Source organism: Eptesicus fuscus, chromosome 4 (assembly GCF_027574615.1).
Source record: "Eptesicus fuscus isolate TK198812 chromosome 4, DD_ASM_mEF_20220401, whole genome shotgun sequence".
Taxonomy (NCBI): Eukaryota; Metazoa; Chordata; class Mammalia; order Chiroptera; family Vespertilionidae; genus Eptesicus; species Eptesicus fuscus.
In genome coordinates this window covers 112,501,418-112,522,892 of record NC_072476.1, presented here as the reverse complement: position 1 = coordinate 112,522,892, position 21,475 = coordinate 112,501,418, and the positions used below count along the sequence as shown (strand labels likewise).

General features: G+C 48.9%; 2 protein-coding genes across 10 annotated transcripts in view; one reads left to right on the top strand and one right to left on the bottom strand.

The window, feature by feature from the left end:
- DDX4 (DEAD-box helicase 4) overlaps positions 1-12,080 on the bottom strand; it is a 40,004-nt gene extending 27,924 nt beyond the window's left edge. For 3 of the 5 annotated variants that reach the window (XM_054715361.1, XM_054715364.1, XM_054715365.1), the window contains exons 1-5: positions 11,431-12,080; positions 10,420-10,502; positions 4,943-5,003; positions 3,610-3,687; positions 332-409 (exon numbers count right to left, since the gene is read on the bottom strand). In XM_054715361.1, coding sequence (XP_054571336.1) covers positions 332-409; positions 3,610-3,687; positions 4,943-5,003; positions 10,420-10,491 — 289 coding nt within the window. In that variant the 5' untranslated portion in view covers positions 10,492-10,502; positions 11,431-12,080. Of the gene's footprint in view, positions 1-331; positions 410-3,609; positions 3,688-4,942; positions 5,004-10,419; positions 10,503-11,033; positions 11,050-11,430 lie in introns of those variants that run through there. The other 2 variants (XM_054715362.1, XM_054715363.1) reach the window with 2 other exon arrangements.
- A 5,023-nt stretch (positions 12,081-17,103) lies between these two features.
- The window catches only part of SLC38A9 (solute carrier family 38 member 9), a 39,074-nt gene continuing 34,702 nt past the window's right edge, over positions 17,104-21,475 (top strand). The window contains exons 1-3 of one of the 5 annotated variants that reach the window (XM_054715358.1): positions 17,106-17,271; positions 18,270-18,477; positions 19,960-20,105. In XM_054715358.1, coding sequence (XP_054571333.1) covers positions 19,993-20,105 — 113 coding nt within the window. In that variant the 5' untranslated portion in view covers positions 17,106-17,271; positions 18,270-18,477; positions 19,960-19,992. Of the gene's footprint in view, positions 17,272-18,269; positions 18,478-18,537; positions 18,559-19,959; positions 20,106-21,475 lie in introns of those variants that run through there. The other 4 variants (XM_054715360.1, XM_028137137.2, XM_008160131.3 and 1 more) reach the window with 4 other exon arrangements.

The following is a 21,475-nucleotide window of genomic DNA, read 5'->3' as shown; positions in this document are numbered from 1 at the left end:
ATCACCATGGAAGTATGGCCTGGCCTCTTGTCTGGGAGGGGCGGGGGAGTCTTGAAGAAGCAGAGAACTGGGGTTCACCTGTGGTGTGAATCAGCATGAAGAGATGCTGCAGCAAGGAGCTTGGCCAGTAAAAAAGCTACACGGAAGAGCAGACACCCCAAAGCAGCACAGACTGCTGCTCTAACCAGAAAGTGGTGGCACCCCCACGAGCCGCAGAGATTCCTGGGAAAGGCACACACTTCCCGTGTGCATCACAGGGAGATACGAACTCAAAGACGGAAAGACTCGTGGTCCCTCGAATTTTGACTGCAAGACATCACAAGCAGGTTACCTCTGTTTCCAAAACCCTTTCCGACTCCAAAGCCACCCATCGTGGACGCGCTCTCCCTTTTATTAGACTCGCCGGCATCTGAAAGAGTTCAGGGGACAAGGCTTTAGCAGGGGACTGTGAGCATGTCATCAGAGTAGAGGCCGGAAGAACCTGGGAGACTCTCAGGGATAGGGAGAGAGAAGTACAGAAACTCATGAGATGTAATTAACATACTCCAACTTCTCTTAAGAACTCTTAAATTGTGATACCAAGGTAGAAACATAAACATACCATGAAATACAGCGTTAGACTAGTTATTTTACTAGTAACCTTTGTTCAGAAAATTCAACTCTTCCTTTCTTAAAAAAAATATTTTTACTGATTTCAGAGAGGAAGGGAGCGGGAGAGACAGACAGAAGCATCCATGATGGGAAAGAATCATGGATCAGCTGCCTCCTGCATGCCCCCTACTGGGGACCGAGCTCGCAATCCAGGCATGTGCCCTTGACCGGAATCAAACTTCAGTCTGCAGGCTGACGCTCTATCCACTGAGCCAAATCGGCTAGGGCAACTCTGACTTTCTGTATAGAAACCTCACCTGAGAGAGAGCTACTGACACTCTGCCCCAGGGGGAAGTCACTGCTACTGAAACTGTTACACTTGGTCCTGTTTCTAAACTGATCGACTGGAAATGCATTTTCTCCTGTGAGTCCCTCTCACCCCTCTACCCTAACTGAACTTAGGAGGGGGCCACAGATACAGAAAACAAGCCGAGTGCCACTGCCCTTTGCGTCCCCTCCCTGCCACAGATGTCCCTGTATTAGCCTCCTGTCAATCGCCACCACCACAGCAGTGCACGCAAGCCACTCCCCACATGAACCCCCCCCCCCCCCCCCCCCCGTAAGCTTCTGCGTGCTGCTCCTGCAGTGCAGTGGGCCTGCTTCTGCTTCTCTACTCTCCCTATCAAAACTCTCTTCACTCGCCGAAACCGGTTTGGCTCAGTGGATAGAGCATCGGCCTGCGGACTCAAGGGTCCCAGGTTCGATTCCGGTCAAGGGCATGTACCTTGGTTGCGGGCACATCCCCAGTGGGGGGTGTGCAAGAGGCAGCTGATGGATGTTTCTCTCTCATCGATGTTTCTAACTCTCTATCCCTCTCTCTTCCTCTCTGTAAAAAAAAATCAATAAAATATAATTTAAAAAAAAACCTCTTCACTCTACAAAATCCTCTTCCAAAGGCCACCTCTTGGTGAAGTCTCCCTTTAGCGCTCCAGTCAGAACCAACCCCTCCCCCGCATCCCCAGCAACACTTCATTCCGTGTGTTTCTCTCTCATTGTATTAAGAATATCAAGGGCAGAGTTGCTATGGCAAGTAGCAGGGTTATTTAAAACAAAACATTGTAACAGACACCCAAGGCAGCTAAACCGCCCTGCACTCCATCCCTGGGGAAGCTGATCACTGGGGGAAGCGGAAGCACCGTCTCCTGATCCTCGTCCACGGCCTAGCCATCTCTGTAACATCCAACACAGGGGAGTCGGGGGTCAATGAAACTCCTAAAGCCACATGCAAAACTGTGTCTGAGCCACCGTCACACTTTCACCAGACTCTCAAGGTGTGTGTGATTCGAGAAGTTGAGGCTCTTTAGGCCCTACTTCACAGAACAGGAAAAGCTAACCAGTGTTATATTTTAAGTGGTTAAGAGTCATTTTCAAAAACACATTACCAGCTATACAAGTTCTGAGGGGAAATAACACGGACACTGAAACTAGCTAAAAAGTCAGATGAATCATAAGGGAAAGAAGTTATACTCATGGGTCTGTGTATTTTCAGGATTATATGGAGTATAAAGTTAACTTTCTAAAGTATTAACACTCAACAAAGAGTTTTGGTCAGAAATTTAATGTGTATTTCAACCTAAAACATATGGAATTAAAAATCTGTTTTAGCCCGGCTGGCGTAGCTCGCTGGTTAGGCATTGACCTATGAACTAGGAGGTCACAGTTTGATTTCCCGTCAGGGCACATGCCCAGGTTGCTGGATTCCCAGTAGGAGGCATGCAGGAGGCAGCCGATCAACGATTCTCTCTCATCATTGATATTTCTCTCTCATCACTGATATTTCTCTCTCTCCCTCTCCTTTCTTCTCTGAAATCAGTAAAAATATAATTTAAAAAATTGTAGTAAAATGTCTGTTATGATTTTTTCATTAAAATGGCTTTATTCAACAGTGTTTACGAGTCTGCATGAAAAATATCACATAACCTATTCTAAAATAGGGCTGTAAACTAGATCTAAGTATTAAACATTCCTTTGAGTATAATATGAAGACATTTATTACTTCTATTGTTAGTAACAGCAAACAAAACCCACACTTGAACCTCTTGGCAGAATTACATGGTCCAAATCATCAGTGCCTCTTACTTAACACACAGGCTTAAAAAACAGAATATATATGCATCTTTAAAGAATAAATTATATCCATTAGTAGCAGGAACATGTCAAAATATAAAATTCACATTTGTGTTAACTGTATCTAAACAAGAAATTAAGTTTTCCAAATATCAAATGAAATACCACACACATCAATCTCTAGTTTCCAATGAATAAAAATATCTAGAAATATCCATAGTTTTTCAAAGAATATCTAATAAATTCAATAAGTGTTATGTGTATTTAAAACTACTAATTAGCCCTAGCTTATGACAGTTCATAAAAAAATAGTCACGTGTATTTTTAAATATATTTGAGATCCTAATATTTTATTTCACTATAAAAAACCAAAGTGCAGAATATTTTCAGCATTTTATTATTAATCTAAAGATGGACTGTGGGAAGGTTGTGTCATTATCTGTCAGATCAAGTTCTAAAAGTAAAAAAATAAAAAATAATTCAAACTTTGAAAAATAGCCTCTTACTACTGAGATGATAGAAATGCTCCCCATGCTGCCTTCCATGAGAAACATCAATGAAGAAGGAGGTCCTTCTCGCCCTGCCTCTGAAGCCTTCCTCTCCACGCCATTGGTGGGAATCAATCATCATAAACGCATTAAGTGGCCGCTGTGAAGCAACTATCTTTAACCCATCTGTCTAAGCAATTAATCTATTTCCTACTAAGCCAAAAAAGTAAAAACAGGAAAAGGAACAATGGCATTTGAGAAAATGGTGACTGCATTATCCACGAGAATCCACTGTCCACCAAGGCATAACAGACTTGGCTTTGCACTCAGCAGCCACACGAGCCTCGAGTCAGCCCACTGCTCACCGCTGACGGGTGGGTTAAGGGGAGACAAAGCCACTTACCTCTGCTTCCCAAGCTCCTCCCAGAGGCAAACCCACTTCTCATGAAAGGATCTCTTCGAGAGGGTCCATCATCCATTTCTAAAGCAAGTACCATCATGAAGCGCGTCAAAATAACAAGTACCTTGGTGGTATGCAAACTTCACACCTTTCCAATTACCCACTCACATGGCGGAGGAGGAGTTTTCATTAGGAATGAAAAAGATGGATGGCCTAGTGCAGTTGTCAGCAAACTCCTGAGTCAACAGAGCCAAATATCTACAGTACAACCATTGACATTTCTTTTGAGAGCCAATTTTTTTTAACTTAAACTATATAGGTAGGTACGTTGTTATTAACTTAATTAGGGTCCTCCTAAGCTGGCCTTTGCTAAAAACTCAAGGGGCCAAAGAGCTGCATGTGCTCTCGAGCCGCAGTTTGCCGACCACTGGCCTAGTGGAAAAGGGGCTATGAATAAGAACAGGCAGGTCTCCAAAACAGAAATCAGTGGTGACCACCATTGCAACCGGCTCTACCTCCACCGTCCCAAGTCTGCTCCCTCGTGGCAGGGACCCTGGCAAGCCCCCAGCAGCCTGAAAGCCAAACATGCAGCATCCGGTGGGGCAAAGGCTTCAGTGGGCTCCCCTTTATTGGGGAGAGTATGGGAGACGTCCTCCTTCCCCCATTGCTCCCCCATTCAGTTCCTGCCCCACCCCAGGCCTTCACCGCCCACTGTCTGTGTCCATGGGCTATGCATGTATGATATAAATTCTTCCCTCTGAGATTCCTCAGTCTGTTCCATGCCTCTATGCCTCTGGTTCTATTTTAATCACCAGTTTATTGTGTTCATTAGGTTCCACATATAAGTGAGATGGTGTGATATTTGTCTTTCTCTGACTGGCTTATTTTGCTTAGCAAAACACTCTCCAGGTCCCTCCCTGCTGTCTCAAAGGGTAATAAATCCTTCTTTTTACAGCTGCATGGTATTTCATAGCGTAGATGTACCACAGATTTTTTGTCCACTCGTCTACTGATGAGCACTTGGGCTGTTTCCAGACCTCAGCTGTGGCAAAAGGCACGGTTACGAACACAGGGGTGCACATGTTCTTTCGGGCTGGTGTTTTGAGATTCTTAGGCTATTCCTAGAAGTGGGCAGCAAACCTCTCTATCAAATAAAGCTGTCATAGCACCATACTCTGTCCTCTCCCTTCTCTAACGGGAAGCGGCCCCATCCCAATAAGACAGTTCTCACTGGGAACCTTTAAAGCGTCCCCAGGAGCTGTCTACCAGGCAGCTCCTCATTCCCGAGATGAAGCCCTTCACCGGACAGGACTCCTCCTTTCGGCCTAACTCATACCTGACGATGGAACTGGAGTCCTGCTGAAAGTGTCTCCATTTGCTCCAGAAGAATACCTATCCTGTAAGAACAAAGAAAAGACTAGTTTTCTACCTTGAATAATAAGAATGTGTAATCTATTTCACAAATCCTAGAACATTTTAATAACTGGCTTTGTTCAGAACCAAAGAATGCAGACTGTTAAAATTTCCTGGGTCACTGATGCTCCTTTGTCAATTATTCCAAAGTCTTCACAGTAACATTGTATGCATAGCACATTAACCAATCACGTAGGCCCTAGCCAGGCAGCTTAGTTGGTTAGACCAGTGGTCGGCAAACTCATTAGTCCACAGAGCCAAATACCAACAGCACAACGACTGAAATTTCTTTTGAGAGCCAAATTGTTTAAACTTAAACTTCTTCTAACGCCACTTCTTCAAAATAGACTCACCCAGGCCGTGGTATTTTGTGGAAGAGCCACACTCAAGGGGCCAAAGAGCCGCATGTGGCTCGTGAGCCGTAGTTTGCCAACCACGGGGTTAGACCATCATCCCCATACGTTGGGGTTGTGGGTTCCATCCATGGTCAGGACACATACAAGAGTCAACTACTGAATGCATAGAAGAGTGGAACAATAAACGGATGTGTCCCTCTCTAGCAGCCAAAGTATTACTAGGTGACTAGAGCACCAAAAAAGGGCTGGTTTTAGCTGGTAAAAAAATAATGAACACTCTGGCACTAGAGAACTGAAAAGCTATTACTAGATGATCTTCAGACTGTGGATGTAATGTCCTATATACATTGAACTTATAAATTTCGAGGAAAATTTTGAAACAAGACATCAAAAAATTTTTTCAGCGTAATCATTTCATCATAAAATTCTTAACCTTTTTCATTACCTTCAAAAGAGCCAACTTCCTTCCTCTCCCCCTCCAGCCATTGCACCTCTTCTCCGACCCTCCTAAACACTGCCGCCTGCACCTTCTCGTTCTTCCTTTCTTTTTCAGATTCATATTTTATCTTTTTACTTATTAGTTGTATTTTGTTTTGGTTTTATTTTTCATTCTTTCTTTAAGCCCCAAGCCTAGCCTCCAGCTTAACTCCGCAGGGACGATGCCTCCAATGAGGAAGCCGTGCAGTGCGATTGGCACACTGTGCGTCCTCCAGAGGGCGCCCTCGGCAGCACCTGAAATGATAGTGTCTTCCTCCCGGCTGGAGGGGCACACAGGCCCTGGTTACTGCCTGCCCTCCGGCCAGCTCCTCCCCTCTCAGCTTCTCAAGTTGGAGCTCAGAGCTCACAGCAGATCCCTCTCAGTTTTACTCTATTGAACTCTACCCAATCCCATACCTTTAAATCCCATTAACGTGCAGATAACTCCCAATTTTATATCTGTAGTCTGATCCCTCTCGTAAGCAACAAATTCATATAGTGACTGGCATCCTTACTAAAGTGTTTCACAGGCATCTCAAGTTGAACACAACAAATAGAGAGTTCTTAAAACATTTTTCCTCCCAAACTTGTCCATCTTCCATAGATTGCTTCTCAGTAAATGACATCACCCATCTGGTGGCTTAAGTCAAAAAACCAAGCCAGCACCTTGGATTCCTTTCACTCCCGTGTCCACAGCTACGGCCAGGCCCCTCCCCCTCCTCCGTTCTCCTGTCCTTCTCTCACTTCATTTCCTACCCCTCCTGTCTGATCTCGCTGTGTTTTAACCAGACTACGAGGCTGAATAATGCCTACCCAAAGATATCAATTCCTAATCCCGGAAACTTGTCAATGTTACCTTACTTGGAAAAAGTTCTTGCAAGTATGATTCAAGATTGAGAAATGAGGAGGTGAGTGTGGGTTTCCTGGGGGGGCCTCAATGTCATCACACGTGTACTTACAGGGGAAAGGCAAAGGGCGCTAACAGGACACAGAGGAGACCCCACGAAGACGGAGCAGACAGAGATGCGGCCACCAGAGCTGGAGGGGCCGTGGGTTCTCTCCTGCAGCTTCCCGAGCACACCCTGCTGACCCGCCTGCTCACGTCCAGCCTCAGGGCTGGAGAGAACCCATGTCTGCTGCCTGAAGCACCCAGCTGGGCCCTTGGCTTCAGCAGCCCTAGAACTAAGACACTGTACTGCCTCTGTGGCCCCGATGGCCAGCCCTGCTCCCCCTCAGGACCTCTGCACAGGGCGTGCTGTGGGGCTCCTCGGGGCCCAGGCTGAGTCACTGTCGCAGGGACGCTTGTCCTCTCCACTTGATCTTAATCCGTCCGTCTGTCTGTCTGTCTGTCTCTCTCACACACACCCCCCGCTCTCTATCCACCACACACTTTCCTCGGAACTTCTCAGAGCACTTCTCACTATTGATAATTAGGTTCTCGTGTGCTTATTCTGTCCCCCTGTAAAATGTAACATCCATGACAGCAAGTACCTTACACGTTCACCACTACCTCCAGCACCTAGTAGGGCTCCATAAAACTTACTGGATGAATCACAGGTCTTGTCTTAAGCTTGCTTAGAAGACTTCACTGTAAACCATTTATAACCTTTAAACCATCCACATGAACCGATTTAGAAATTTCAAAATGTTTCCCATAAGAGCATATGCAACTACAAATACCCCTCAAGTGCAGCTGCAAATAACGTTTGCGTGTTGATAAACACATTTCTTTCCCCTTGTTAGTGCTCTTATTTTCAATCTGGAATACCATAGCTTTTTAAAGTCTTGTATCTTTTCCAAGCAAATGAGTATTTCCCTCACATGGTAAGTAGTTTTTCTTCTTAAACATGGTAAGGTTTGGACCTCAAATGCTTGTCAGGTGTGCTACTCAAATAAGCGTGTAGCTGGACAACGTATGAACCGTGAAGATGCTGCCTCCCAGCCCAGGTTAGTGTCCATCAGGCAGCTCCACGTTTTCCTCGCCAGCCCCTCGAGGGCCTTGGCAAACATCGCTTTCATCTGATGCCCAGAATTCCCTGAAATGCATCAGAGCATCACATGGACTTGTCCCGAACACCAGGATCTCATCTCCTAGTCTAGGTTCCACGTCAGACTGACCAGGCCAGTTACACAGGTCGTTTGCCACATAAATTTAAATTCTGAACAAAATACATCTCCTCCTCCTTTGGTCTCACACAAATTAGCGTCCCAACATACAGACAATGCCATCCTCCACCCCTTCTTCTGAGTCAGCAGTCCCGGCCAGATCAGCCCCACCCAGGCACCAGGGGAAGCCTGGCACCCCCGTCAGCACCTTCGCAGCTGCTGTGGGGAAGGGATGCCTCCCTCAGCCCCTTCTGAGCTGCAGACGCCTGCCTGCCTGCGTCCCGTGTCCCACACAGACCCACAGTGCAGCGGGCTCCCAGGGCTCCCAAGAAAGAGCAAAGCACCTCAAATTTAGAAACCACCACCAAAGCCCGGAAACAAATGGGACTGCTGCGGAGCTTATAATGTGGACCCTAGTTTCTGTGTGAAACCCTTTTTCAAGTAAAAGTAATTTCCCCAAACGCATTTAACAATCCAAATTCAGAGTGAGGTGCAACGACAGGCTGCAGCAGAACCACCGTAGATGAGGACAGAAGAACGGACAGAAGACTCTGGGCGCAGCTCCTCCCAGGTCAGCCCGGCCCCCAGCTGACTGGATCCCACTGTCTAAACTGCGGGCCCTCCTCCAAGAGGACGCTTTTCTCCATCTGGACCAGCTCAGCCGTCGCGGCCAGCTCTTTAGCCTTCTCCCTGCCTGCTCACACCCGTCACTCTGCCCTGCACTCCAGCCTGTAGGGTGTGAGGAGGAGACACTGTCCATCTCCCACAATGTGCCCTATTCGGCATAAATGGGCTTCCATGCTCTCGGTTAAGAAACACTCTTTCCTCCCACATCTCCCTGATGACTAGACGCAGAACTCTCCCTCGGCCTCCAGCACGCCAGCTTCCTTAGGTCTGCCAACTACACGATGTCCAAGGACCACATTTGTTTCTGCTACTTCAGAGCCTCAGCATGGGAGTGAACAGAGAAGATGCGGACTTTATTTTCTTACCTAAGTCATTTTACAAACTTTGCTGCTCCAGCTTTATAACATTATATTTGTGGATGGACTATTTCAAGCTGTTTCCATTTTAATCGTAGGAGTATTTGCTTTCTGAAATGTCCCAACCAGCTCGCACGCAGGACCATGCCCGAGCACTGAGATTTCTGCCTACATGTGTACTTGTTAGTGATCGACTCTTCACCTCCCATCTCTCACTGTTCCATCCTGAGGCGGTACACTCACTTCAAAATCTAGAATCTCGAAATTCTAAGAGCTGCCAGAACAGTGGCCAATTATTCAAATTTATATAAGCATGTGTCAACACTAAATCTCCAAATAGAATCCTGAGAAGCATTCAGAAAGGGCTGAGCACAGACATTAAGATGACACCAATTCAAGACGGTCTCAGAGCCACTATCAACTCAACAAAAGGGAAACCAGCTGTCTCTGCCAATGGAAACTGGGTCTGAAAAACCAATCAAAACGGTGCCTTTAAGAGGAACTGGGCTGAATAAGACCTCAAGAGTCCTCCTACATTAAAAAATGTTATTTAAAAAGTCCCATGTTCATCCTTAGTTTCTGCACTTTTTATTCAACCAAGGCAGGCAAAAAAGCTGTTAACGACACCACGTCCCTTCAAGTCAAATAAGCCATTGAACTACCGCAAAAGCCAGCACCAGGTGTTAAGTTTGCAGAGAAACGCAAAAATTTGACTACAAATTGGACCCACACAAATATGTATAAAGAATCATAAGGTAGATTTGTTAGCAAAAATTATATTCAAGTTAGTATTCCCAAATCACGAAACAAGGTATGTTACTGAATAGCACGAAAATTCTAAAAGGGTACATTGGCAAGACACAAGTCAGCCATACTTAACGTCAAACATGTATGCCATAAACACTCATGCCATAAACACGCACAGGACGCTACAGGGCCCTGTACTGTCTGAAGAAACTTAATAAGGGCAAAATCTTAGATGAAGGGAAAATAAAAATTAGACAGGTGACTTAAAGTCCAATGGAGAAAGTGTATCTGTGAATAAAACTTTATATTCTAACAACTCTATTGAGAACTTGGGGTAGGGGAGAAAAAAAAACCATAAAATATCCTTTGACCAAGTAATTCCATTTTTGAAAAAAAACAACAAAAAAACCAAAACCTCCCAAATTAAAACAAAGAATAAGCTTGTAGATATTCGTGACACAATTACAGGGAAAAGCTCACAGCACCGTAACTTCACGCCAACAGGAAGTCAATAAGATTAGGGCTGATCCTTTCCAGGAAGTGACAGGCAACCAAGAGACGTTCCTTCTAGGGAATCAGGAACGCGGTTTACTGTCCTCAGTCTCGTCCAGGACCCGCGGGGGGACGGAGAAGAGGCGCTGGAAGCTGGACCGGAGCTCCCGGCCGCCCGCCCCCGCCCCCGCGGCAGCGCCCCCCGGGCCGCCCCGCAGCGAGAGCCGGCGCAGGGCTACCTTCTCGAACACCGGCACGTAGGAGGACAGGTGCGGGGTGATGATTTCCGCTTCCCAGTCTTCATCGCCCATGGTGGTCCAGCCTGTCTTGGTAAAAACACACACACGTTTGGCCTCCAGGAGCCCAGGGGCATCCACCACGGCCTCGCGCCGGCCCTGCACCTTCTCCGCGGGCGCCCACCTCCCCGCTAACGTGGCGTCCAAGGGGCCCAAGCCCTGTTTCTCAGGCGGCGGCATTCACATCCCTCCTTTCCGTCGTCAGACTCGGGTGGGACACTTCCGTGGGGACTTGAAAGCCCACGCGGTCCCCCCAGGCCTGACCCCCGCCAAGGGGCGCCGGGCTTTGGGGGTGCTGACTGGTTTCCCCGGGGAGCGGGCCAGAGACCGACGCCCTGGAGGCGGCGGGCAAGGGGACGAGGGTCCCGAAGGAAGGCCGAGGCCCCCACAGAGGTCAACGGGCTCCCGAGGGGCGTCCGTGCACGACCCCCCGCTGCCCTCAGACCGGACTCGCCCCGCGACGACGGGACCCGGGGCGGGAGGCGAGGCCCGCGGCAGCCACCCCGTCCCCCCGCCGGGGTCCACCCGGCCCAGCCGCCCGCGTCCCCGCCGCTCACCCCTTGCCGCCCGCCTGCCGCCCAGAGCCCAGAGCCCAGGTCCTCGCGGGCGCCGCCGCCGCCTAAACGGCCGCACGTGCCCACGCCCCGCCCACGCTGGGTGCGTGCGGCTGCGGCAAAAGGCACCCTGCGGCGCGCGCCGCCAGCCAATCAGCGCCGGGAGCGCGCGCGGCCCCGCCCCGGCCCCGCCCCCCGCGGCCGGTCCGCCGCCTGCCGCTCACCCTCGACGCCCGGCCCGTTGGGCCTAAGGGGGCTCGGCCGGCCGCGGCCCCTCGTCCCCGCCTCCCGTCTTGGGGCGTCCTCCGCGTGCGGAGGCCCCGGCCCCCCTGTGCTAGCGCGCCCGACAGCCATGCCCGCCTTTTCCTAACACGGAACACGGGGCTGCGCTCGCGCCTACCCTGCCCCGCCCCTGCGCTGCCCCGAAGCCCGCAGCCCGGCAGTTGGCCCCTCGGGTGGTGTCTGCGGTTCCCGCTTCACATCCGGGGACTCCGCTCAGCCCTGGGGTGGCGGTGGCGCTGCCCACGCGTGTCCCAGGAGGCCGAGTGGTCCGGAGGTGGGGTCCACGCCTTTGCAGAAGAGCCGCCCTCTGACCCTAAGGAAGAGGAAGCTGTGCTTGGACCTGTGACCCCCTCGACCCCAGGGGCACAGGTCAAACTGGAGTGACGGGGTCACAGCGGAACTTGGTGCCCCCATCAGTCACGTGGTCTGTAGGCGCAGCCTCTCGGCATTTCCCGTCCCTCCGAAAAGGATGCCCGCCGCTCACGAACCGTCTTCGTTATTTTGGGTTTTATTTCCATCATCGTCCGCGCTCTGGATCTGTGAGCACACTCCTCGGCATCTCATGCGGGAATGTGAAGCCCAGCGTGGTCCGGTCCGGCGCCTTCCATCTCCGGAGCCACCTGTGGGCTCGGTCCCTTCCACCAGGAGTATGTCAGGGTGTATCCAGTGAGCAGGAAACTTGAAGATTATTTTCAAGGTGAATTGTTTCTGAAAGGTCATATTTAAGAAAGGTCAAACCAGAATGTATGTTAACATGACCGTCATTTTTAATAACTTCTGGGTCGTTGTTTTTTTATATATTTTCATTGAGCCCGGCCGGCGTGGCGCAGGGGTTGAACGTCCATCTGTGAGCCAGAGGTCACGGTTCGATTCCCGGTCCGATACCCGGTCAGGGCACTTGCCCGGGTTGTGGGTCAGATCCCTGGGGTGGGGCGTCCAAGAGGCAGCTGATCAATGATTCTCTCTCATCCTTGATGTTACTATCTCTATCTCTCTCCCTCTCTGAAATCAATAAAAATATTTTTTGTTTTTATTTTTCAATATATTTTTATTGATTTCAGAGTGGGAGAGATAGAAACATCAATGATAAGAGAATTATCAATCAGATGCCGCCTGCACACCCCACACTGGGGATCCAGCCTGAAACGCTGGCATGTGCCCTGACCGGGAATCGAACCACGACCTCCTGGTTCATAGGTGGAGGCTCGACCACTGAGCCACGCAGGTCAGGCTTAATAACTTTTTACACCAAATTTTCACATCACGTCCTCAAGGTGGCTCTGTGTGGGCACAGCCACGGGCACCCCTGGTGCTCTGGATTCCTATGCAGGCTCCCCCGAAGTGTCTTAACCAACTTTGCATTGAATGTGGTTCTTTCAAAATGTCTCATGTTAAATGAAAATAGTAAGATATGAAATTGTGTAGATAGAATGATAACCAACTAGATTTTTTTTAAAGTATGGACAACTTGGAGACACTTTCTGACATGAACATATTTTTTTAAACACTTAACAAACATTCTCTGCTATTCACCTCTTGTAAAGAATAGATTTTTGTTGCCTTCAGATATTACAATAAAATGGTTCTTTATGGAACATGCAATTTATATAACTTTTGAGAGCTAGCTCTGGTTAAAAAAGTGAATTCTGATGAGAACTGAAGTTCAATATTGAGGAAAGGAAGTGGTTGGAAATGACATAACTAAAAAATGTGAACATCAAGTGAAGAGGACAAACACAGACCAGTCAGCACGTGCTCCTTGCTGTGTGTCCCAAGGAGCTGAAGCCAGTACCTGCTATTGTCTGGTTCTCCCTGGTGGGAGGTCTTAACTTGGTGGTAATACGTGGCAACATAGGAAAAGACAGAAGAAACTCATTGAGCTGTTAAATAGGCTTTAAGTGAGCACCTACTGTATGCCAGGTGCTATGCCAAGTGCTACAAGTGAAATTAGCCCGTCTCTCAAGGAGCCGTCTAGTGAAAAGCGTGGCCGTGGCTAAAACCTTAGGATTCCTGTCTCAAAAGACTCGCTGGAAAGCTTACATACAGTTTCTCCAAATCCCATGTAATAAGGAAGAACAAAAGTTTCCTCAAAAGTGTCTCACAGTTTGGAAGCAAACTTTACAGGTCAGACCCTTCCCACTTTAGAAAGAGGTGCTAAAGCCTCCAAAGTAATGCAGATTAAGAGAACGGATATATTAGACGTTTCCAGCAGTATCTCCACATTATCCCAATAGTGGGTCACCTTTGCAAGATGCTAGCCAACCACCTCATTTTGAAAACTGGTGAAAAGAAAAACAAGTTTGATAACGTGTTCGGGGGTGATGAAACTGTTGAGGAACAATTCTCCCCCTTAGACGAATTCCAGCTGGTAAACAAAAACCTCCCCTTTGTGTCCTCTAGGCCAAGACTCAGGAAACTAGGGTCCAGGGACAAACCCAGCCCAGCCCGCTGCTGTTGCTACGAATTGGAAGGCAGCCATGCATTTGTTTACATGTGCTCTGTAGCGTGCATTCGCACCGTATGTTCAGTGTTAATTGTTCACAGACGCTATATGGCCACAAGGCCTAAAATATTTGCTACTGCGCCTTTTACAGACAACGCTTGCCAATTTTTGCTGTAGGCCAGGAAAATCATGGCTAGTGACCCGCCTCTCCCAAACTGTGAGCGCACCATGGAAACTCGCAGGAACACCGGAGCATTTTAAATTTTTGAGAAAAACACAGCAACCTCTGCCAGACACCTTGTGAACTCCCAGCCTGAGGTAACGCCCAGTTTCAACATTAGATCACGTTCATTCGTTTGGAGAACATCCTACTTTGCAAAGCTGTTTTTTCAGCAAATTCACTGTGGGCCAGGAAATGGGAGAGTGGTGTCCCATCTGATTTGAGGAAGTTGTGCAGGGCCCACATGTGTATGCAATTGTGGATAAGAAGAAAATGTTTTTCTTTCCATTTATATATGTTTTTAAACGGCTACTAAGTTGTTAGGACCGAAGCACATACTAATTTGTTTGGACTTAACTACTTAAGAGAAACTAAGGACACTGAGAAAAAGTTACTCAGACACTGAGGTGGCAGGAACCTGGCTAGCAGGTGATCATCAATGACTGGTGAAAAGCTGGCGAGAGGAAGTTAGGAAGAAGCAGTATCTGAGCCCACCGAACAGCCTTGGTATCACCAGCGGGCCCTCCTGTGCTTCCTGGTGTGGTGGGAAGTACACCACCTGTGAAGGCTTGATGTGAAACACCAAGTGTGCCCAGCCAGCGTGGCTCAGTGGTTGAGTGTAGACCTGTGAACCAGGAGATCACAAATCGATTCCCGATCAGGGCACATGCCCGGGGTTGTGGGCTCAATCCCCATTGTAGGGCGTGCAGGAGGAAGCCAATCAATGATTCTCTCATCATTAATGTTTCTATCTCTCTCTCCCTTTTCCTTCCTCTCTGAAATCAATAAAAATATATTTTAAAAAAACAACAAAACACCACGTTTGAGTACGATCCAGGTTTTAAAGTTGACTACCCGTCTACTCATTTACAAAGTCTGCATTCTTTGTGGTGTGGCACTGAAGTCTCTGCCCCAGGAGCTTAGTGGTCAGCTGGTGATTTAACAGGGATGTCTTTATTAAATCCTGGAAGCAAAACATTAAAAATTTTAAAAAGAAGCCAAAACGCAAACAAATTCTCCCAGTCTTTGCCAATTAGCCATGTATTGGGGCACTCCTTCAGCGCTTAGTCAGTGTGCAACTTGCCTTGGCCTTCACTTCCTGCTTGCAGAGCCTGAAGGTCAGCCAGAGGTGAGAGCTTAGGGTCTTCTCAGGTGTGTTCCAAGCAGGTGTCCAGAACAATGCATGCGTGAGGCCTTGATTTCCCAGGATCAGAGGGAGCATTTCCAAACCCTCTTCCTCCAAGTGCCTGCTTCCCCAGTCTCTCCCTTCCTAGGTGTCCTGGTCTGTGTCTTGCTTTCCGGCTGTTAAACGTGGCCCCAGTGGCAGTGCTGACACATTTTCTGTAGTACTTTCCACAAACGCTGCCTGGGAAGCTACGCCGGGCGGCGCTGAGGCCGGCCAAGCAAAGGCAGGCCCTTCAGCCACACCTTCAGATAGGTCAACGCACGGAATTACAGTTTCTTGAGAATTAGGCCCATATTGCTCCCTTTAGTATCAGCAACCCACACCAAGAATATGGGTTGCTGTCTTCAAGGCCATTTCCAAGATGGGAATGTAGATGATCACAGATCTCTCATAAAGCTTCACCAGTCTTTCCTAGATTCCAGTGTTTTTTTAAAAAAAAATTGACTCCAGCAGTTTCTCCAGTTCATTTGCTGCTTTTACAGAGGAACAGTTCTCAAGTTCCTTACTCTGCCATTTTTGCTGATGTCATTCCATACCACTTACTTGGTGCTTCTCAGCCTTGCCTAAGATTATTATCCCAGCATGGAATGCAGAGAAAGAGGAAAATTTTGCTATCGCTGAAGTCATCCAAAAAAATGTACTGCTGATTTGAAGGCAGGTCAAAGAGCTGTTGCAAGAGTTTTTGAGCAAGGATATCGTCAGCAGAATAACTTTTATCTGTCTTAAAGTAATTACAGGTGCTCAACTTACAGTGGGGCTCCGCCCCAATAAACCCAGGGTTTAAGTTGAAACGTCATGTTCATGAAAAATGCATTTAACACACCTGCCGAACATCATAGTTAAGCCTGGCCCTCCTCCTTCGGAGTGCTCAGGTCGCTGACATTAACCTGCAGCTGGGCAAAGCCACCTCACAGGATGAGTTCGCTGTGGAGCATTGGTGACTTACCCACTGACCACACTGCTGCCCGGACCTGCAGCGGGAGAGGGTATGATCACAATTCAAAAGACAGTTTGTACGGAATGCGCAGCACTTCCACACCGTCCTGAAGTCCAAAATCGTATCTCAGTCCTTGTAAGTAGAGACGGTCAATATCCACCATATCAGGTCCCTTGCAGTTCCCACGCCTGCAATGGTGGGGCAACGTCAGCTGTTTGAGCACACGCTCTGGAATGAGGCCTCGGTTTGAATTCCAGCTTATCTGCCACTTCAGTTTCTGGCCTCGGGTAAGTCAGATTCTCCAGGCTGTTTCCTTATCTGTAACCCGGGGACAGTAGACCTTTCTGGAGCCCAGCTCACATTAGCTGTTGTTACCCGTGGGCTCATCCATTTGGGGTATCACATGACAGTGCAGTGCTGCCACGCGCTCTTCCAGGACTCGCCCGGAGCGGACTTTCCTAACAGGCGCGCTAACTCACTCGGGGTGCACGTGGATGCGGGGCGGCTTTGGAGAAACGGTAGGGGTGGGAGGAGGGCGCTACAACCCTCCCAAAGCTCCTCTGTTCGCCGAGACCAAGCTGTCCACACACTTAAAAGAGGGGGGAAGAAAGCTCAGTGTCTAGACACGGGAGGAAGAGTGCCAACCCGACAATTCTCTCCCAGCCAGCTTCCCGGGGCGCCCAGGGTTCAAGCCCTGCCCAGCGCAGGGCACACCGCCAGGAAAGCCCGAGGGACAGCGCACGGGGGTCACCCCTCGACGAAGATGCCACAGCAGCCCTTTCCCCCGAGGCCTCCGGGCTGTGAGGACTGCCGGCGACGTGCCCCTCCTTCTGGCCGCCTTGGAGCCGAGGCAGGCGTGGGGCCCTGGCGGGAAGGCCCCAGGCAGAAGCCGGCCAGCAGCCGCGCGCTCCCGCGCACCCCGCGCTCCGCAAGACCAGGGCGGGGCTCTGCGGCCAGGGGCGAGTGGCTGTCGCACGGGCTTCTGGGAGTTGTAGTCCACAGCTTCGGCCCAGCGCTCTCGGAACTCCATTCCCCGCCGGCCTCCGCGGTCAGGCTGTGGCCCCTTCCTGCTCCGGCTACGGGAAACCGGGCTGCCCCGAGTTCCGAGGCCTTGGGAAGGTTCCCCCCTTCCCTCCCCCCTGAGCTCTGGAGGCTGAGGACTGGCCTGCTCAGGTAGAGCATCTTCCCTCATCTTGCAACTCGCCTGTCGGGAGGGAGCGGAGGGGAAGCGGCGGCACGGCCGAGCTGGCGGCGGCGGCACAGCTGTCAGTCGGGGAAGTTCTGGGTCTCTCGGCGGGACAGTGGCTTCTGGGGGGAGCGGTGAGGCCGAGCCCGGCCGGAGATCGCTCCGGAGGGGGGCGCGCGCGGCTCGCGGAAAGTGGGTGCGAGCAAGTCGGGGAGAGGCTGAGTGGGTGCCCGCTGGAGCCGTGGGGACGGCGGGGTCACCGGAGGTGCCCACGGGCCGAGCCGAGGGGCTGCAGGGGACCCGGCTGCGGGCCTCGGAGCGTCCTCTCTGCCCCGGCGGCGAAGAGCCCGGCGGGACCGGAGGACGCTCCGGGGCCCTGCGCTCGGACCACAGGTGGGGCCGGGCCGGGCAGGTACGGCCCACCAGCTTTGCCGGGCTCCGTGGGGAGGTGCGTGTCCTGGCAGGGAGGTGGCGTGGCCTCTTCCGCCCAGAATCCAGGCGGACCCTGGAGCCCCCGCGGGTCAGATGGAGCCCCCGCGGGAAGGCAAGTGGCACGAAGTTGTTTGGTTTCCCAGCGCCGGTGAGAGCCATGTTTACTCTCCACTGCAGCCTATCCATGGGCCACAGCGTGTGTCCAAGAAACGTACACAGCGCAATAGAAGCGCTTTATCGCTGAACACTGCCGACCGCCCGCTGGGCCGCCCACCGGGCTTAGGCTTTTTGCCTCCGCGGTGAGGGCCGCCGACTGAGAGGCGGAGGTTGCTCAGGGCCCGGCGGCTGGGACAGTTGGTTAACACAGCGAATGGGCCACACTGATCAGCTGTTCCCAGTGATGTCTCTGCCCACGGGATGCGTCCCTTTAGCATTTTGCCCACAATAGAACTCTGAACATTGAAGCCAGCCCTCTCACACCCTGCCACTGCTTTACCAGCTCAGTTTGTGGACTCTTCTAAACCCTGAGTTGTCGTTTCAACCATCTTCACAGCATCCTCCCCAGGAGTGGACTTCTCCAAATCTGAGATGCTGATTCATCGCAAGAAGCCACTTTCCCTGCTCATCCATAGTCCCCAAGCGGCACTCCTCCTCTGTCAGAGTTCTGTGCGAGATTGCAGCGCTCAGGCCCCTGGTCAGGCTCCACTCCGGTTCTCCTTCTCTTGGGGTTTCCACCACATCTGCAGTCACTTCCTCATCAGGTCTTGAACCCCTCGTCCTGCGTGGGGGTTAAATTAACTTCTTCCAAACGCCTGTTGGTGTTGGCATTTTGCCCTCTTCCCGTGAGTGTTCTTAATGGCATCTAGAAAGGTGAACCCTTTCCGGAGGTTTTTCATTTACTTTGCCCGATCCATCAGAGGAATCGCTCTCTATGGCAGCTAGAGCCTTGCGAAACGTTATTTCTTAAGTAATAAGACTTGAAAGTCAAGGTTACTCCTTGATCCATGGGCTGCAGAATGTATGCAGTGTTTGCAGGCACGAAAACTACGTTCATCTTATCGTCCATCTCCATCTGAGCTTTTGGGTGACCAGGTGCATTGTCAGTGAGCAGGAATATTTTAAAAGGAATCTCTTTCTGAGCAGTAGGTCTCAACCCTGTAATATATTGTTTATTCTGCTTGGATTCATTAAGCTTCTTGAGTCTGCAGATTATCTTTTATGAACTCTAGAAATTTTCCAGCCATTATCTCTTCCAATAGTGCCTCTGCTATCTCCTCTCTGATTCTCCAGTTACATGCATGTTAGACCTTCTCACTCTATCCCCCGTGTCTCTTAATCTGTTCAACATTTTCTGTCTTTCCCCGCACCCCTCTGTCACTTCTGGATAGTTTCTTCTGATTTAATCTTTTTTTTTTTAATATATTTTATTGATTTTTTACAGAGAGGAAGAGAGAGGGATAGAGAGTTAGAAACATTGATGAGAGAGAAACATCGATCAGCTGCCTCTTGCACGCCCCCTACTGGGGATGTGCCCGCAACCAAGGTACATGCCCTTGACCGGAATCAAACCTGGGACCCTTGAGTCCGCAGGCCGATGCTCTATCCACTGAGCCAAACCGGTTTGGGCTGATTTAATCTTTGACTTTATTCATTTTCTCATCAACTTTTAAACCTATTCATTGAGTTTTCAATTTTGGTTATTGTATGGGCCCTTTCTTTTTTTAATGTATCCTCAAGAATATGTTTATTGATTTTTAGGGAGAGAGAAACATGGTTCTGTTGCTTCCCTTAGGTATGTGCCCTGACCAGGAATCAAACCCACAACTTTTGGTGCCTGGGACCACACTCCATCCAGCTGAGCCACCCAGCCCAGCTGGCCTTGCAAACTTCAGCCCAGTACCCCTGGCACAGCAAACACCCTCAGGGCAGGAACAACTCCCTTAACTTTACCCACACTAGGCCTGATTTTTAGTTGTTTTTCTGCAGAAAAATGGGTCCAAATAGCCGAATCTATTTTATTCCTGGAAAGGAATCGGTCCACTTATTTTTTAGCAAGCTGAAAAAGAAGCAGTAACTTCAAGTTTCTGATAAAATAAATGTCTTTTAGGCATAGACTGCATTAAGATATCTGCAGCAGATTCCTGTATTTTTCCAGTTTCTTATGCATGCAAACGTATTATTTCTCAATAGTGGAATAAATTTTAATTAAACTTTAAATGATCCATCTTTTCTGACTTATCTAGGACTGACCGCTGCATTGCTCGGAGCCGGAGGAAATGGCGGATCTGGACAGTGATTCCAGGCAGCTTCTCATCCCTGAGGCGGACCATGAAGTTCATCCTGGGCCCATGAATATCCAGTTTGAGTCATCAGATCTAAGATCCAACAGGTGAGTGTTCAAAGTAAAACACTTGTTTCATAATTAGGTTTTTTTTAGTTATTAAAATAGAATTAATTATAACCAAACATGTAGAGCTTTAGTTATAAAATGCCCAGTTTCTGACGGGATCTGTAAGATCCTGAATACTGTTTCCTCATTTGTATTTGACTTTTTCAGCTAAACTCCACATCTCTGTGGGGAGGGGTTAGTTTGATGAAGAAGCATTGATATACTTTAGTAATATGCTAGGTGCTGAGCATAGAACACTGAAAGTAACACACAATCCTGACCTTCATGGGGCTTAAATTCCAGCACATTAGTTTAAGATTTCAGTTTAAACTTATTTCATTGCATTCTTGGGAAACCCAAAAGAATGCCCTGAAAATTTGTTATAAATAGTAAGAGAATTCAGTCAGGTGGCTATTTATTAAATAGGAAAAAATAAATAGCATTCTGATGAAAAAATGTAATGGAAGAAGAGATAACGTACATAGGAATAGCCTTAAGAACATGCAAAATCAATACGAGAGAAACTTTGAAATACTACTGAGGGACCTAAAGATTTGAGGATTTCTTCAAATCTGAGATGCTGATTCTAAGTTGCACTGTGTGTGTGTATACATATATATACACTGTGTGTGTGTATATGTGATAGCATGATGGCTACGATGCTATACACACACACAGTGCAACTTAGAATCTGTGATAAGCTGTGGCCAGTACTTTTGATGCAATATTCTCTTAGGCTTAGTTTTGTGTTGTTTTGTTTTTTATTTACTGAAGGAACTCTTGGACTTATTTGGCACTTTATCCTGTTCATATCTTTTGTGTAACTATAAAAAGGAAAATCTAAAGAGTATATCAGCTAAGATATTACTATTCTGATTCTCCTCATTTGGAACGATTCTTCCAAATCACTTTTTGGAGTCATCGAAATCGGTGTCCTCCCCACCCCACCCGCTCCATACAAAATGGTTCTTTGTACCATTAAGAGCGTTGATAATGTAGCATTTCTTGCAAGAATTTTCTCCCAAATCACTGACACCTGTGGTTTTGAAGCTTGCACTTTCCTGATCTTCCCAGGAGGTGTCACCAAAGGTTATCTAACAACACCAGGGCTCATACTTCTTCCTTAAATGGTCCTCACGTATATTGGTGACTGACGTGACCGGGGTTGACACTTGTCTGTCATGCCACCAGCAGTAATTACTGGCTCCCAGAGGCCGACAGAAGTCCTGGATCGTGCGCTGCAGCCATGGCTGAGAAATGTTTACGTGTGTGCGAGAGTGAGGAAACTGTGACGTGGAACGGAAGGCCTTTTCGGCTGTCAGTGGGAAGACTGAAATGGGACGTCCCGCTCTTCACGTTTAACCCGTAAC